The 17374-nt window shown below is 45.5% G+C and overlaps 2 protein-coding genes across 2 annotated transcripts in view; one reads left to right on the top strand and one right to left on the bottom strand.

The window, feature by feature from the left end:
* Positions 1-17374, top strand: part of LOC107103902 (E3 ubiquitin-protein ligase RNF123-like) — a gene marked incomplete at its 5' end in the record, with an annotated part of 45168 nt that overhangs the window by 16149 nt on the left and 11645 nt on the right. Inside the window, one exon of the mRNA XM_015403758.1 lies at positions 14881-15086. Within this exon, the coding sequence (XP_015259244.1) occupies positions 14881-15086 (206 nt within the window). The remainder of the gene's footprint in view (positions 1-14880; positions 15087-17374) is intronic.
* On the bottom strand, positions 7502-11148 carry LOC107103903 (amphoterin-induced protein 3-like). Its single transcript, XM_015403759.1, has 2 exons — positions 10210-11148; positions 7502-10115 (listed from the first exon to the last, which is right to left on the bottom strand). Exon 2 carries the CDS (start codon positions 9796-9798, stop codon positions 8263-8265), a length of 1536 nt encoding a protein of 511 aa, XP_015259245.1. The 5' UTR covers positions 9799-10115; positions 10210-11148; the 3' UTR covers positions 7502-8262.

The raw sequence follows: 17374 nt of genomic DNA, 5'->3' as shown, positions 1-17374 counted from the left end.
GCAGAAACCGCCCGTAAAGGATGCTCTCATACTTCCTCTCTATCTCTATTTAGTTTAGACTTTCAACCAGCACTGTGGATTATACATATCTTGTCATTTAACATTTAGCTTTAGATTCTCGCTGAAAATCAGCATGACGACCTTAAAGATCCCAAAATACACTGCCCCTTGTCTTTACACATCCCCAGTCTGTCTGCAGTGCCCCGGTCACTAAACTGGACAGTTGGAGTCCTTCCAGCTGTCCCAGCATTTTGTGCACAATCAGAACCTGAACACCTCACACATGAATTATTGTTATATCCTACCAAACATTTTGTCCTTGCTGTCTTTGCCGTTGCATGATTGCACATGCTGACACAGCGACGATGACAATGAGAGGAGAAGTCGTTGCAGCTGTTTCATATTTACAGAGGTGCCCTTAAACACACCTCAGTGACTCACTGGGGCTCCATCAGAGGGCTCCTCTACACCGACCTACTCGGGCTGAGGCTCTAAAGTATTACTGTCGGGTCTCTGCTTAAAAATAGTTTGTCTTTTTCTGGCTCTGAGCAGAACCGACCTAAACTCCATTTGACAGATGGAGAAATAACTTCATCAATCATCAGAACCAAAGTGAGACTCTGGGCTGTTAGTTGTGGATGGATCACTTATCTGTGATGACTGCAGGAGCCAAACTCATGTGATGTCTGTGTGGAAAAAGGTGAATTAGACCAGGAAACATTGGTAAAGTGCTCTCTGGATGTGGGTTTCTCAATCTGTGTGAATTGTAGCAGACTCCACCCTGCAAACCGTGAGAAAAAGTGGCTGACTAGCTCAGGTGGTAAGTCACCCGTCCTGCAAACAGGAAGCCTGGATTTGTACCCCAGCTGGGGGCAATGAACTGCCAGTGTAGGTCCTTAGGCAAGACCCTTCACGCTAATGCCTGCTTTGGGGAGTGGCGGCCTAGTGGTTAGAGCATAGAGCTTGGGATCCTGACGTTCTGAGTTCAAGCCCCACTCCCACAGACTGCCACTCTGGGTCCCTTACCAAGACCCTTAAACCCACACTGCTCCCCGGGCGCCACGCAATGGCAGCCCACTGTTCCCCAAGGGGATGGGTTAAATGCAGAGAGTTCATTTCGTTGGTCTCTACTTGTGACAGTGCAACGACAATAAAAGCTAGGAAAAAAATTTGAAGGTTTCAGGTCGGCTCTGCATTTAATATCAAGACAGCCGTCCTGTCCTCCATCCAGGAATAGTGCAGTGATAGGGAGGGACTGGAAATGCATCTAACATCTCTGTAGACCCCACGCATCCTGGCCAGAGGCTGGTAAGACCTTTGCCTGCATGGAGGTTCTAGAGAGCGTCAGACAAAGTGACACAGGACCCACGTCCAAACTGTACCTTACTGTCTTCCTCTTTGGTAGAAACATATTTATATATGTTTAAATGATTATTAATTAATATAAATTAAAAGCTTGAACTTGTAAAAAGACAGAGAACGAATTTGCACTTTAGGGTCTAAAGAAAGTTCTAGGTAGAGCCTATTTTCAGAGGTTATATGTATTTGTTCTAGACGTGTGTTTATCCCATGCAGACGTGTAGGCAGTAGAAGACTGATGGCTGTCAGCTCTGACTCACTGTTGATTCTATCAGCTTCATGTCTGCAGCTCTGACAGCCAGCAGCTCCAGTCTGAGTGTTTCTCTAAATGTCAGACTGCTCCTTTAAGGTGCTGATGTGTTTAGGGAGGAGATCTGATCCCATTATGAAGCCAGCTTTCAGTGCGTTGGAGAGCTGGAGGTCAGCCGGGGTTAAAGTCTTCAGCTGTCAGTAAAACATCGCCTCTGTTGAACTCTGAGGAGCTACAATCTGATGTCCATCTTCTTCACTGCTCTCTGCCATCAGTCTGTCTGCTCATGTTTAAAATGTTTCACCAAACCTGGTGGAAACGGTTCCTTCTCATCAGGTGCTGAACTTCAACCCATCCCAGCAGTTCTGTTTGATTTTAATGCTACACATGTTTTTGCAATGATGCCTAGGATCCGTTTCAGAACCTCTTGTCTTGGAGAATGAGCTCTTCTTAGCCCAGCTGGTATTTTGTAGGTTAGATCTGGTGTGAGTGTGGCTAGCATTGAAGCATTAGGATTGGTCATGAAGAGCTTCCCCTGAACGCGGCCACAAGGCATCTGTGATCGCTTGTCAGTCAGGCTGGTTTCCCCAGTTGCTTCCCTGAAGCGTTGGTCACTGGAGGTTTCTCTAAATTCCCAAGCTAGTTTATTTTTCACGCTTGATGCTTTAACTCCACGTCAATTTGGAGTGGAGCGAATGTTCCAGGCAGGAAGTCAGTTGATGAAAAGCAAAGTAGATCCGTTGGACTTTCAAAGTTAAACACTACATGCATTTTAGTCTGAAACCCAAATTGAGTTGAGCTGCGGGTCCAGGGCAGAGCCACCAGAGAATCTCCCTTCATAGGACACCATAAACCACAAAATTTTTATTCTGGAGGTGGAAAATTTTACAAAGGAAAAGGCAAAGGCCTTTTTATTGTCAAAGCCTGAATCGGAGGTCTTCAACAGGGGTCTGCGACCCCTAGGGGGTCCACGTTGGTACTGTATGGGGGTCACAAAGGTTTTGGATGATTATCCTTTTTTTTAATATTCCCCCCTGGAATTTTTTCAATTAATGAAATGTCTTTAAATTCCCATTAACATGAATTCAATGCACTGAAGTAAACAGATAAATGGAGGCAGAAGATGTCTTTCAGTCATCAATGCACACATTCAGCGACACACAGGAGCTCTTTGAAGCTGGGCACCGTTTCATTCACAACACCTGTCCCACCAACCAGGAATCAGAATCAGAAATACTTTAATAATCTCAGGGCGAAATTACTTTCATTACATGAAACAATCTGTAATAGAGTGACTATAGGACCAGTTTGATATAACACATTTTCATACAATATATATAATCAGGGGGTCCCCGCTTCATCTCTCCCATCAGTTTAAGGGTCCTTGGCCTGGAAAACGTTGAAGACCCCTGGCCTAAATGTATACTACTACCAACTCCTTGTGTAATCAGTCAAGCCGCTCCGAGGCCCTTGAATAGATTGCTCTGCAGAAACGGCGGCCCGTTCAGTGGAACGTCGGGGTTGAATGTACAGCTGCTTCAACCAGGATGTCACCAGAAAAGAACGCTGCTCCAAACCCTTCCTCACTCTACAGAATCCAGAACCTGGACAGATCTGCTTATGGAGGTCACGTTTAGAGAGAAGGAGCACCAAGTGGTTCAGTCAAACAGAACTTCGGTTGGAGAGAAGCAGAAAGGATCATTAAAGTTTCATTAAAGCTGCAGAAGTCAGTTTTTAAATGAAAGAGTTTCTCCTTCCATCAGCTGTCTTCCTTTGCTGTCTGATCCGACAGGCTTCTTTCCAGATTGACTTGATATTCAGAGTGGATTCATCTGTCTGACTCTGTCCTCATCAGGACTGATAACAGAGCCCCCCACCCCTGCTGTGAGACAAATCAATGGAGCTAATTATGATCCATCAGCTGCGGCTCGGAGAGCTGAGAGCTGCTCACCACCTCCCACAGATCAGATTCGGCTCCGGGATAATTAGTTTAGCAGCTTCACAGAATCAGAAGCCACTTTCACAGCAGGTTGGCTTTTTCCATCACAGCCACGTTGTTTTCAGGACGTAGACCCATCCCGCTGTGGAGGACCTCTGGATCCTGCTGACGGGATCTGAGTCAGAACTGCAGGAGGATCACCACCTGGTCCTGATACTAAAGTAAAGTTATACTTTAAGATGACTGGATGCTGGTTAAGGTTCTTTTAGAACTCCTCTTCTGGTTCTGCTGAACTGTAGTCCCTGACATGAATGACCAGAGCTGTTACTGTGTCCTGAGGTTTAAAAAAGGTTCAGGTTCTGGACCTCTAAAACGGTTCTAGTGCTGTAGAACAGCTGAGGGAACAGCGTTGCACACTGCCTGTCAGCTGGATTTAAGCCCGGCACAAACGGTGCGATTTTTGTTCGTATTTGAGGCCATTTTTCCAGTCGTGCGACAAGTTTGGGGCGACTCTTGCTCAAATCGTTTCTGACCTGATCAGAAATTTGCTGCCGCAAGAAAACATAACCTGTGTTTTTTTTTTTTTTTTGTTCATCTTGTGAGTGAATAAGACATCAACAAGAATCACACATCCCTCTAAAGGCCAACAAATGCTTCAACAACTACCTAACATATATAATTCAAATTTGGAGATAGGAGGCTTGTGATTGGCTGAAACGTGTGTAGGTTTTACCTAGTGACAAATCAAATGTGTGTTTTTATGTTACTGACCCTTTGGAGACTCCTGGTACCTCCAGATGGATGTTTGTAGACCACCATGTTAGAATTAAATCTTAAAACTCCTCTCTGTTTCTACCGGATCCTGCGGCTCTACACTGCAGGTTCCAGAACCTTCAGAATCCTGTTTATGCTCCAGTTTAGAACACAGATCACTGTTAAATATCCCTGACATGTCCCTCTGCAACATGTCTTTATAATAGCTTGCCCGTTGTCATGACAACGTAGTCATGTGACTTTTTAATCATTGGTAAATGTCTCTATGGCTGTTCTCGGCAGGTCCGACCCGGAAAGAATCCGACACATTTCCCCGTTTTTTTTTTTTTTTTTTGTCTCATCTCAACTTGTTTATTAGGAGAGATCATCATGCTCGTATTTCAGCGGAACCTTTTATAACCTGGACCATTTTAAACCAGCTGGTGACTCATCAAATCTGAACTTGTTCTCCCAGCATGCACTGCTCTCACCATTATACTCCCCAGAACCCCCTAGTGCCTGCTCTGACTCTGTGATGGTGCTGCCATCATGCAAACTGTGATGAAGACTCCGAGGTCCGTCTGTCCTGTTGCTCCTCCTTCATCAGACCATCAGGATCATCTTCTGCTCCTCTCCGTGGGTCGGTCAGGCATTGTGGGGAACGTGTCTGTGTGATTTTTCCCACATGCATGACGGTCAGCCGTCCTCTTCAGGGATCAGTTTCAGGAAACCATGCAGAGCAAAGGTCCGAAGATCAGGCTGGAGGAAGAGGAGGAGGAGGAGATGGGAAGAGGAAGGCTCAGGGGAGGAGAGGCTCAGATGGCTGGGAAGAGTAGGGAGGGAGGGAGGAATAGGGGTGAGACGGATAGACCTGAGGAGGAGGTCGGGATGAAAGCAGGAAAGGTAGAGAGGAACAAACAGGAAAGAGAGGATGTTTAACTTCGGACCCAAACTCATCTCAGCTCGTCTGGTTTCTGGAGTTCTCTTGAGAAGTTCTTTACTTAGCTAACATAAATCTAATGTTCCTCTGAATTTTTCATGTACTTGGAGCCTTTTTCTGCTGTGAATGTTTCAGTTCAGTACCAGAATCTTCTCTGTGTTCTTAGAACATCCCAGTCTATTGCTCTTCTTAGGATGCAGGGTTCCTTGTTCCACATTATATGGTTCTGCAGACCCATAAACCCTGGAAGCCAGAGGTTTGCAGCCAGTGGTCCGATGCTTTCTCCTGTCAGATGGAGCTTCAGCGCTTTAAGGATGTGTTGTTCTGGAAGAGGTTCTGCGTGGGTGGGACCTTCCCTATTCTCTGTCTGAAGCTGATGAATGATTTAGAGGATCTATCCTCAGCTCCTCACGCAGAAGCTGCCATCAATGTTTGATGGTGCTTGTTTCAGTGGAGCTTCTGGGAGATTCTCCCTGATGGAGCAGCTTCTTCTAACCTTCTGATGTTAGCAGGGAAACGCTGGCTGACCTGCAGGAGCAGCTGCTCCTCAATGGCTCCTGCTCCAGATGTTGAATCTGACCTGTCTGCCTGAGCTGAAGTCCCTCTGCTCACTACCTTACAGATATTCTCTTCTAAAATGTTAAAACTTTCAGTCTCAGTTTGTCTGATTTGTCTCCAAACCTTCACAATAAAAGCCTCTAATTGGTCCCTGGTCTCTGATCACCCTACAGCTTCTGATGGGACCAGTTTGACTTCAGAAGTGAAGCTTTAACTTCCTAAGATGTTTTAGTTTCCATCTGCAGCTCTAAAGAAAAGCGAGCAGAGATGATATTCCTACTGTTTGTTCTGTGCTGTCGCTCTGACATTAATTATGACACTCTTCATGTCCTGTTATTGTTCTCCTGAACTCTCTCCCAGCTCATATGCCTCAGACATTAAGCAGCCTCTCTTTAAATCTTTAAAGCATCTCCTAAGCTGCTGGAGGATGATCAGGAGGGAAATGTTCTGGGATTGAATCACAGATCAGCCTGAACTTTTTTTACCTGCCATTTCTGCTGTGATTGGAGGTTTTCTGTGACCAATCCCTGAAGAGCATTAGCTCTGATTGAACTCAAGGATGTCTACATGCAGGTTGCCGTGACAACGCAGCAGCTCTGTCAGGTCTATACAAAGTGAGATAGAATGAGGTGGAGCTTATTATCTGTGCACTTCCTGTTTCCTGTCTGCAGGTCAGAGAAATGATGATTGAGTTGATCCAACCTGCAGAGCCAGATGTTGAAACCATAGGTGTGCGCTTTAGGTTCCCTGGGTTAAAGCCATGTTCTCCTCATCCGTCTTAATGTCCTCGGTTTGCTCCGAGCAGAAGAAAAGTCTCATCAATATTTCATTACTGCTTCTGTCTTTCCTCTTCTTGCCTCAGCTGCTCAGCTGGGATGTTAACATGGTGTAGAAAGGTTGTAGATAACTCTAACCTGGTATCTGCTGAGGTGTTCCCTCGTCACAAAGCATCAGGCGGGTTCAGAGCATGCAGACATTAAACAGACTGTAAATGTTTGTCAGTAGCGGAGAAGTTTCTATCCTGCTGGAGGTTCCATGTCCGTTGCAGAGACTGCAGGATCTCAAGATGATGAACAGGGAATGAAAGTTTCTTGTCTCATCCTCTCCATCATGTTGCAGGTTCTTACGTTGGCGCTCTGTCCTCTGCTCTGCGGCTGGACAACTAGCCTGTTGTCCTTCCTCCTTCCAGGATCTTCTGGTCTCTTTAATTTCTGAGACTCACAGCCTGTTTAAAAGGGCATTTCAAAATAAAAGTAATAAACTGCAACTCTAGAAAATTATTCTGAACAGAAATATATCATTAAAAAATAAAAGCCCCCCCAAAAAAGAAAAAAAATACATATAAATAACTTCAAATGTATTCAGTCTACTGATCTATTTCTGTTTTTATATTCAAATGGAAGCAACCATTAGCTTTAACGTAGAAATATTTATACTGAAGTGGAGCTGTAGCTCAGTCAGAACAAGCATTGTTTCTACAGGAAACGGTTTTAATTAACTCACATCATCATCTACTTAATTCTCCCATCAACGCGGATTGAAGGTTTGCATTTTAAACTTGCTCATTTTGATCCTCCTGCCTCCGTTTCCCTGCAGACTCTTGCAGAATCAGGCCGTTGTGAGCAGCCTGACAGAGTGGAAGTGTAAACATGGGTGTGAATCCTGTTCAAGGCTGAAATGTGTGGGAGCAGCAGGAGACAGGATGGTTGTTTTCCACCTGCTCCTCCAGGTTGAACATGCAGGATGTGACTGTGCAGACACACACTGGCACACAGTAACCAGGCAGGTTGCATATGGAGGTTTATTAACACAGGTAGAGACAAGACAAGGTGCTCTGGATGCAGTGAGACCATAAAGACAAAGAAACGCCTCGCTTTAATGTGAGCGGAGTGGAGAAGAGAACCTTTGGATATTCCAAATGGTTTCAGCTGGTTTCTAAATGGAATCTGTTTCCTACAGGCAGATAAACAGCCAATCGTTTTTCACACTTATTTACTAACGTCTCTGACTTGAAGACAGTTTAGTCTCAGAGGAGCAGAAACATTTAACCACACGAAGGCTCAATAAACACTAATAGGAAGCTACAGAACTCTAAAAAAAATATTTCTAACGGAGATTCGAAGGCATCGGTTCTGTTAAAGGGACAAGCCGTGCTTAAAGGGACGTGTTTAGCAGCGGTTCATGCAGCCCCCCGCCCTGGAGTTCGGTTTAAAGGGGGCCTCTCTGTCTTTGGTCTGAACTCTGGCGGTTCTGTGGGTCTGAGCCCGACCCGTCACAGTGCAGCGGTTCTGGGGCTCAGTGGGCAGACCTGAGCTAACAGTAATCTGGATCAGAATTGCACTTGGAGCGAGTTGAGGGGGGGCAGTGCTCAGGTCTGCAGTGCGTGGCGGTGAGGGGTGAGGTGGGGGAGGTGTTGGTGGGGAGGGGGTGAGGGCACTACCAGTTCCGAGGTGAGTGTTGTCGCTATGGCAACATTATGGGTGTGTCTGGGAAGACTGACACGTAAGAGTTTGTCTCCGCGGCTCGCTGCTGTGGCTCCGCCCCCAGCAGGAAGCCCGCCCCGCCCCTCAGCCTGCCGTTCTGCTGCTCCCTGATTGGCTCCAGGAACCCCACACGCTTGTTGGTACTGACCTTGCGACCCGGGCCCTCCGTGGTGGTCGGCGGGGTCGGGGTGAGGATGGAGGACTGGGCGCTGCCCGCCCCGCCCTCTTTGCTCTGACTCAGGGTGGCGGTGACCGGGGGGCGGGGCCTGAGGCAGGGGGGGCAGCGGCAGGGTGTGAGGTACAGGTAGATGAGGACCAGCAGCAGGCTGACTACGCAGCCCAGCAGGGTGGTGAAGCCCGTGTTGAACGGCTCTGCGGCCTCGTCGTCGTGGCGCGGCAGCACCGTCACGTTGACCTCCCTGGACTCATTCCGCTGGCCGTTTTGAGCCATGCACACGTAGATCCCTGCGTCCTCCATTTGGGCTGCCACGACCTCCAGGCTGCCGTTTTTGAACATCTTGATTGATTTATTGTTCCCAGGTGGATCCACATACTCCAGGTCTGGAACGATCCAGAAAAATGTGACGCTGTTCCCAGACAGAGATGTGATGCAGTGTAGCAGCAGCGGCGCCCCCAACCTCACCTCCACATCGGCCTCCTGCTCTATCGCAGCTGTCGGGTTGCATTTATCAAAGTAGCGACTGTGCAGGAACCGTATCCCACTTCGTTGGATGCCGTGGACCAGACAGACATGTTCTTGTTTGAAGAACCGGACAGAGGCAAAGTCTTTCTCTTCCCACAACCTGAACAGGGAGTACATGGAGCAGTCGCACACCAGCGAGTTGTTGTGCAGATAGAGTCCCTTCTGCAGAGATGTGGGCAGGTTGTTGATGTCCACCAGAGGCAGCTTGGGCAGCCGGTTGGAGGACAGGTCCAGCAGGGACAGCTGGGGATGGCTGCTCCCCTGGATGCTGAAGAAAGGGAAGTCTGTGAGGCGGTTGTGACTTAAATAGGCCTTTTGGAGGTTTTCGAGTCCGGACAAGGCTGTGCTCTCCACAAGCATGATCCGGTTATTAAACAGCAGCAGTTCCTCCAGTCCAGGCAGATCCTGGAAGTAGTCCTGCTTTAGGGTTTGCAGCTGATTGCTTGACAGGTCTAGGTGTCTGAGTAGACCTCCAGAGGAGTTCCTGAATGCTCCGGGTTGGATTGTGGTCAGCTGGTTGTGTGCTAAACGTAACACCTCCAGCTGAAGAAGACCCTGGAAGCTGTCCTCCTCCAGCTGCAGGATCTGGTTGTGGTTCAGGTCCAGAGTGACCGTAGAAATGGGAATTGCTCCCGGGACCGTATCCAGACCCTGGTCTGAGCAGCTCAGTATGTCTGAGGTGCAGAGGCAGCGGGACGGGCAGGCGCCGGGTCGGACAGGATTAAACTGCAGATAGACCATCAGTACGGCCACAGACCATGGAGACGACATCGCCCCCTGCAGGGAACCGATGTAACTAGCAGCAGCAAGCATGATACCACCAGCGGGATGGTGTGAACCTCCAGCAAATGTCTGTCAAACTTCAGAAAGAATCAGAGCTGTTCACATCCTTCGCGTCCTGTGGTTCATCTCATCTTGATTCAATGTTTTAAGAACCTCAGATGGAGACGTCAGACTATAGCTGGTCTCTCATTCTCACTCTTAAGACAATTTGACTCAATGAAGAGCTTTCAGGAGCTGTAACTCTGCTCACCAACCGTGTTGATGTTGGATGAGGTGTTGCGTCCGCCTGCTGTCCATCAGCGAAGGAGACGGATCAGCTCAGAACCCAGCGGCCCGCTCAGTGCGCCCTGAAGAAAGCAGATTTAAGGAGAGGAGATGAGTTCCTCCTGATTCTCAGCTCATCTTTAAACAGCCAACACATCCTTGTTTGAGGAACTTTACCTGCTGATGGTCCAGTTTGACTCCCCTCCAGTAGATATTTAGCTTCAGCCCGTCCCGTCTTGTTGTGGACCCAGCCTGAGTGAAAGCCCGGCTGCTGCTCTCAGAGGAATCAGCAGCATCCACTCCGCCTGGCTTCACGCTGCAGCTGATTTAATGTGTCGATGCTGCTCTCTCTGCTGCTGCTGCTGCTGCTCAGAGCTGATTCAGAAACCTGGAGGAGAGAAGCGCCTCCGCTGCTCAGTACCACCTCAGACAGGCAGAGAGTAAAGTTCCTGGAGCTCCGGTTCTGTTCTGGTCCTGATGTCAGCAGCAGATTGTCTGATATCTGAGACCCTGCTCTGAGTGTTTGCTGCCGCTGCTTCCTCCGTCTATTTCTGCTCATTTGTGCGCTCCGTCTGCCTCTTCTGGTGCTTTCCCAGCTCCTCCTCTCCTCTCCTCTGCTCCTACTTCACCCCCACCTCCTCCTCCTCCTCCTCCTCCCTGCGTTCACTGCTCTGCTCACTGTCTGTTTGCCTCCTGCTCTCACTTTGTTTTCACCCCTCGGATGGCTTATGCTGCCACAGAAGGAGCCATGCGAGGCGGATTTCACAGCCCATCTGATTGGCTGCGAAGACGTGCACATCTGAGCAGCAGCTCAAAGCCAAGTGAAAAACCTTCAGGAAACATTTGGGAAACAGTGCATAGTCCAGGCTGCATCTCCTTTAGTAAGGTCACAATACATCCTAGAGAAATGGGACACTCATTTGACGAGCTTCTCCCTGCTTCCTGCTAAACACCATCTGCCTCCATGCTGTAGAATCGTTTTAACAAAGTGTCATTGAATATAAAAGCTCCTAATGCATTTAAATGCATGAAGATCTATGAGATTATACTAACTCTAAACAACAACTGCTGGTTTGATTACAATAGTGAAATAGAGCGACTATATGACGTCAAATTCGAGAGGAACTGATGCAGTTTCCTGCTGTTTTGGTGGAGTTGATCATAAATGATAAACAGAAAACATAAACAGTCTACATTAACAATTCTCAAATGTTTAACTTTAAAATGTGTATTTTGTTTAGTTTTTTCCACACCAAATGTTCTAAATTTTCCCCCTTATTTGGTTTCATAAACTGAATTTGATCCTCTTCAAAAAAAAGAAATTGCAATGATCCGTTCTGGAAGTGACCTGATATCAAAGCGTGGTTGAAAATACAAACATGAAACATGCTTGTAAAACAGTTGGCAGGCCTTTTCCCTGTATAAAGTGAAAGTATTTCCCACAAAAAGGCTCAAAGGATACCCAATGAACATGTTTATAGCTTTTTAGTTTAAGAACAAAGAGCACGGATCACCTCACTCTGGACATCATCAAACTTGCTGATTAATACAATAATACATCCAAAGAACATTTCCATTTATTGAAAAAAAAGTATAATTTTTGATGGGTACAAAAATGTATGGATATTTATTTCTGGTTTCGATCACAAAATTGACTCAAAATGATTCTGCACCAATAGGATGAAGTGGGACAGAGATGATCCTAGTAGCTCTGTTACCTTTTTTTTTTTTTTAAATTAAGCCAAAAGTAAACAAAAGAGAAGGAAATGTGGGAATGTTGGTCAAGCTTTTGAGCTTTGATGTCAACATAAGGAAGTAAATAGTTTAAAAGCCACCTAAAGGCTGCATGTTCCTGCTAAGGAGGTTCAATTTTTGCTAATGGTAAGCATTAGCATACAGTACAAAACAAGATGGCGGAGGCGTGAGTGTGCCTCTTACTGGATGGAGAGGAGAGGTTAAACTTTTTTCTATCATCAGCTTTAAATCTCCATAGATGTCAAATAATCAATAAGATTTATTTATGTCCCGGTTATAGTTGCTATTATTGCATATTGGACCGATTCAACTGAATGGTTTATTATAGAGTTGGTTAATTTAACTGCTACTTATAGGTAAACATCTGAAGAACAATTGGATGATTTTTCAGTTATTTATTCAATTGAACAAATCATATTTTCTTTCCTTTTGTCTTACAACATATTTTAGCTTTTTTTTTTAGCTCTTGTGTTTTAAGTGGAGCTCAGACTGCAGTAAAGAAGCACTGTGGGTCACATGATCCATACAAGGATGGATCTGTCCCTCTCAAGTTACATAGCCGAGGTTTTGAGTAGGGCAGGCTGATGACGCACGCCAAGTGCTGAATACTGACCTTAAATATCGTCTGATATAGCTCAAACTAAGTGTAATACTTGGGTCTAAAGTTAGTCGGTGGTGCTTCAATATACATGGTCTGGGAACGGATTGGTTTCTCTCAGAGGAGTTTAGATCTTTGCCAGTGTGCTGGTTTGTCTGGAAAGGGTGTGAGTCGTTCAATGAACAATATTCAGAATAATGCCGTGTCTACCATAGTGTTAATTTTAGCAGCCATTTTTAAATTTAGTTTTAGTTTTAGTCCAGTTTCAGCATCGCTTGTTAGTATTTTATCACATTTAGTCGACATCATCCCATTTTTATTTAGTCTAGTTTTAGTTGACTATAAGTCAGAGCATTTTCGTCTTTATTTTAGTCCAAGAAAACATAATTTTATTCGTTTAGTTTTAGTCAACAAAAACTGTCAACATTTTAGTCTAGTTTTAGCCAGGACATAATTTTAACCTTTTACTTTTTTGTCAGCAGATAATATTTAACATTTCCTAAAATTATTTCACATTTCAACATTTTCTCTCATCTTTTTGATAAAAAAAAAAACAATTTTAAGGAACATCTGCAGACATGGAAGATGTTCTGACAATATTTGCATATTTATTTTGAAAATTGTTAAGGTTCAAAGACACAAACATAAATGCTTGCATTAAAACAAATAAATAAAATAAAGTGTGTTATGAACTTAACACAAGTGCTGGCTGTTTAAAGCTAGTTCACATAGAATAATAAAATAAATAGATTTGAGGTCAATGTTGTACCATGGAGAAACACACCGTGTCTGGAGAACCGTGATTCAGTGACAGAGCAAACAAATCAAGTCTGCTTCCATGCAGCGACATAGCAGCACTTCCAGGGGAACAACTAGTTAGTTAATTTCAATGAACAAACAGAGAATTGCCTCTGAGGAGTAGTTCAGTTATTGGCACTCTGCTGGAAGTGCAAGATGGTACTGCTTTACCTAAATGATTCAATGAGTGGATCTTTGGAAAGAACCAGATTAATGAACTGATTCTTGTGATTAGGATCAAAAGAACCAAAATCCCAGATATCTTGAGCCCTCAACACTGGAGAAACTCATCTGTAGGTACACAGACCAGAAGGAATGATGCAGAGCAGCCAGCTCACTGAGCGCTTACTAGACAAAATGTGGAGGTTTTAGATGGACGGACCAAAAGAAGAAAGAAGAGCCTAACAAATGATAAACAGAGGGGTTGTCTTAGGTTACGGCTTTCTGGCATCTGCTCTGCAGCTCAGACTCTCCTCTCCAGATGTTGTTCAGCAAGTCACACCTGGAGACGTGAACGGACGGTCTCCATGGTGTCGTTAGGGGCAACGGCTCAAACACTGAGCTGAACTGGTGTAATCAGTAATCTGACAGCTGATCCTTTCTGCAGCCACACCGATGATGATGATGATTATTTTGGGGTCCTCTGGGTTCTGCAGGAATCTTTGTTTTTACATCTAATCAAACAGGAGCTTCATGCTGACATTTTCAGCCTCTCTGCTCCCTCATCTGTTCTCCATCTGCTCTTACAGCAGAGATGTTGAGACGGGGAAGCTTTAATCTGAGCTCAGAGCTGATCTTACAGGAACCCAGCAGCAGGTCCATCCTGTGAAGCCTCCAAAAAGCTCTGAAGGATGTCGGCTGCTGGCGTTAGGAAAGCTTTTTTCACCTTTCAGTTGCTGTAAAGCTATTTAGATTATATTTGTAGTCGGTCAAAGGAAGCAAATTTTAACATGTAAACAGTTAACAAAAACTCTGGATGCTCATTAGATCAGATTGGAACATCGTTAATAGTTCCATCACATTTATGATTCCCACTTTTCACATTTAAAGCCTGATGCATTCTTCCTCCTGTCCTTCCAGCTTTTATTGTGAAGCAGCTGAAGCTGGAGGAGGTTTCCAGAGAAACTCAGAGCCCAGGAGTTCCCCGGAGTCCCAGCTGCAGATAAATATTAATATGATGTGCAGCTCCTTATTAACAAAGCACGGCTGAATAATGAGCCTTAATGAGAGTGAAGCTGAAAATTGAGCTGAGCTGGAGATGAACCGCAGAACAGATCGGTTTAGGAAGTGGAAAGCTTTCAGCCAGAACGGAGCACAGAGATGAATGAAGCTCCTCAGAAATCTCATTCAGCTCCTGCTAAATCTAAGACAACCTGAGCACCTCCTTACTCTGGGTCAGAAGGTCAGGAGGGGATAATTTTGGACTGAAAATCCACCTGAGAGATCTTCAGATGAGCTGCAGCTAGATTTAAATGGCAGCCATCTTAGATTGTGAGGTCGGGGTAGAATGGAGGTTAAGGGGCCAAACATGAGCTTCTGTTCTGACTAAATCAGCTGGTGTTGTGGCGAATTCTTACTTGGAAACTAAGAATGAACTGAAATGCTCCTCTGCACGGTCAGGTGTGTGCAGGTCCAGCCCTCTGAGCTGCTGATGTCAAACATCTGATTACATCTTTCTTCACTTTGTGTCTCTGCAGAACATCTCGAGCTGCCGCCGTCCTCCTCTCTGACCCCTGCTTCCAGCTCCACTCCATCCAGCACCTCCTAGGAGAACCAGGAGACCCCCCCAATGCGTCATCTGTCAGCCGTCCTGTGGCCGCCTCTTCGGGTTCCTCTGTGGCTCCTCTGGCTCCTTCTGCAGCTGTAAACTCCTCAGAGAGGAAACATTTCTCCCTGCATGCATGTGAGTTCCTCCAGGCATTCCTGGATGTTTCTACAGGCTCTGCCTGAGCTGCAGAAACCTTTAATTTACTTTGAATTTGTGTTGACTGCTTTAGGTTTTTATGTGTTCTGATAAAGGACCTTCATCCACTAAGAACAGACTGATGTCAGAAACACAAAAACATGGAAGGGATTTTAACCCAAGCATTCCGAACCCATGAACATCAGAACCCTTGGATGGTTCTGGGGTCAGCAGGGTTTAAGTTAAGTAGAACTTCAGGTCCATGTTCTACTGAACCATTCATAGAAATCCCTGATTGGTCACAAGGTGAATATTTCACCACATCAGAACCATCGTAACACTTCAAACTGAGGATTGTGTGGCAAAATTTAAAGAAAGAGACCTGGACCTGAATCTTCATAGACCAGGAGCCATAGAGACCCGGGGCCTCTGTCCCACCATCTGCTCTTCAAAGTGTTGTGCTGTGGTTGTGTGTCTGTGTTTCCTGTTGCCAGGTGAGGCTGGTCTTGTCACAACAGCATCTAACTCTGTTGCCATGGGAACACCAGCAGTTTCCATGACCACCCTGTGTAGCATCATGTAGGGTTAGTGGAAGCCAGACGTGCCGTCTGTCAGCCCCTGGCACCAACCTGTTTGAGATTAGACTGCTGAGGACTGATCTGGGTTCTGGGGAGTCCACATCCGGTTCAGACCCGTCTGCTGGGCTGAAACCGCCCTGGGTCAGTCAGACGGGCGAGGAGTTTGGCCTGAAATAAACAAAGCAATGAGCTGCAGAAGAGACGTCAGTTTCTGATCTAGAACCATTTCTGAGATCAGTCCGTCTTATTTGGATCTCCATTAAGCTTTCTGTTCAGTCTGCGATCATGAACCAGAAGTGGAGTCTGTGACTCCTCTCGTGGAGGAAGTGACTCCTCTCGTCTCCTCTTTTTGAAGCAGCAGGTGGATGATCAAACCTAGCAGCTGAGATTCTGTTGGATCGGATCAGGAGGACTTTTGTCTCTATCTGAGGGTCCAACATGTGAGATTTGAGTCTGTCCTTCGCCTGTGTAAACAGAATTAAGGACCAAATGTTCCTGCAGTAGGAGCACAGCTCCTGAGAGGTTCAGGCGGTCCGTTTCTAGCAGTTAAAACAAACCTGGATCGCCCGGCGGACCTTTAATGGACTTTGGTTTGTGGGCAAATATTTTAGACTTTCTGATTGTTGGGTTCTGCCAGCACAAGCTGTCAGTTCCTCTGCTAACAGCCGGCCTTCACCTCCAACCATCCTGCTGGAGCAGAGATCATCCACCTGGCAGAGGGCCAACACACCAATATCGCAGCTCAGATGAGGCGCTGTCGGTTCACCACAGAAACACGATCCATCTGATGGAGCAGGAGGAAATGGAGACATGGATCGAACCCCATCAAATAGGAGGAGAGGAGGATTTAACTGATGGAGGGTCTCTCCTGGATTGTTTAAATCTCAGCTTAGAAAAGATTTCAGCCCAAAACAGTAAAACGTTTTCACATATTTAAGATTACTATTATTAATATTGTATATTTAATTATGTAACGGAATTTCAAAGTTTTATATAAATTATGTTGTTTTAGACTAAGATAAACAAGAAAACAATAAAGGTGATTGGAAAATAAAAACAAATCAGGCAGAAGAAGCTCTACCAACACCAAGCTAATGAAACCAGTCCTTCCGGCAGGTGATATATTCATGTTAGAATCAAGTATCTTCTGTTATAAGACATATTAGCCCCACCTCTGCATGACTCAGCAGAAAACTACATCAAAGCGCCAGTTTGTTTAGAAATAGGAAGAATCTTTTTAATGTGATTTATTATAATTTTTTTTAATAAAACAGGTTTACTCTTCGTTCAGGGAGGTAATCCAAAGTGGAAAGAGTAGACACACCGTTTACTCAGATACTTCAGAGGATTACTCAAGTAAAAGTAAAAAGTACGGTGCAGGAAAACTACTTTTTTCAAAAATGACTCGGTGTATTAGCTGGTTCCTACAGTCTATCTACCAGCTGTCTGTGAGCTCCATGGATCTGGATCATCTTTACTTCAACCTTTTGACCCAGCTGTTGAAGTTGTCTGTACGGAACCTCTCATCTGATCACACTGCGGTCGGGAAGTAGCCCTTTAACATCCTTCAGTCTCCACTGAGCTTCTGTTAATGTCCACTCGGTGACCAGAACCACTGTGAGGTCTGCAGAGGTATGTCTCTGCAGCATCAGCATTTCCAGAGTTTTCCTATAAATATCAAGAAGCCTGCAGATCTTCCCTTTCTCTGAA

Source organism: Cyprinodon variegatus, unplaced genomic scaffold (assembly GCF_000732505.1).
Source record: "Cyprinodon variegatus isolate N-32 unplaced genomic scaffold, C_variegatus-1.0 Scaffold1558, whole genome shotgun sequence".
NCBI lineage: Eukaryota > Metazoa > Chordata > Actinopteri > Cyprinodontiformes > Cyprinodontidae > Cyprinodon > Cyprinodon variegatus.
This window is presented reverse-complemented; position numbering and strand designations above follow the sequence as displayed.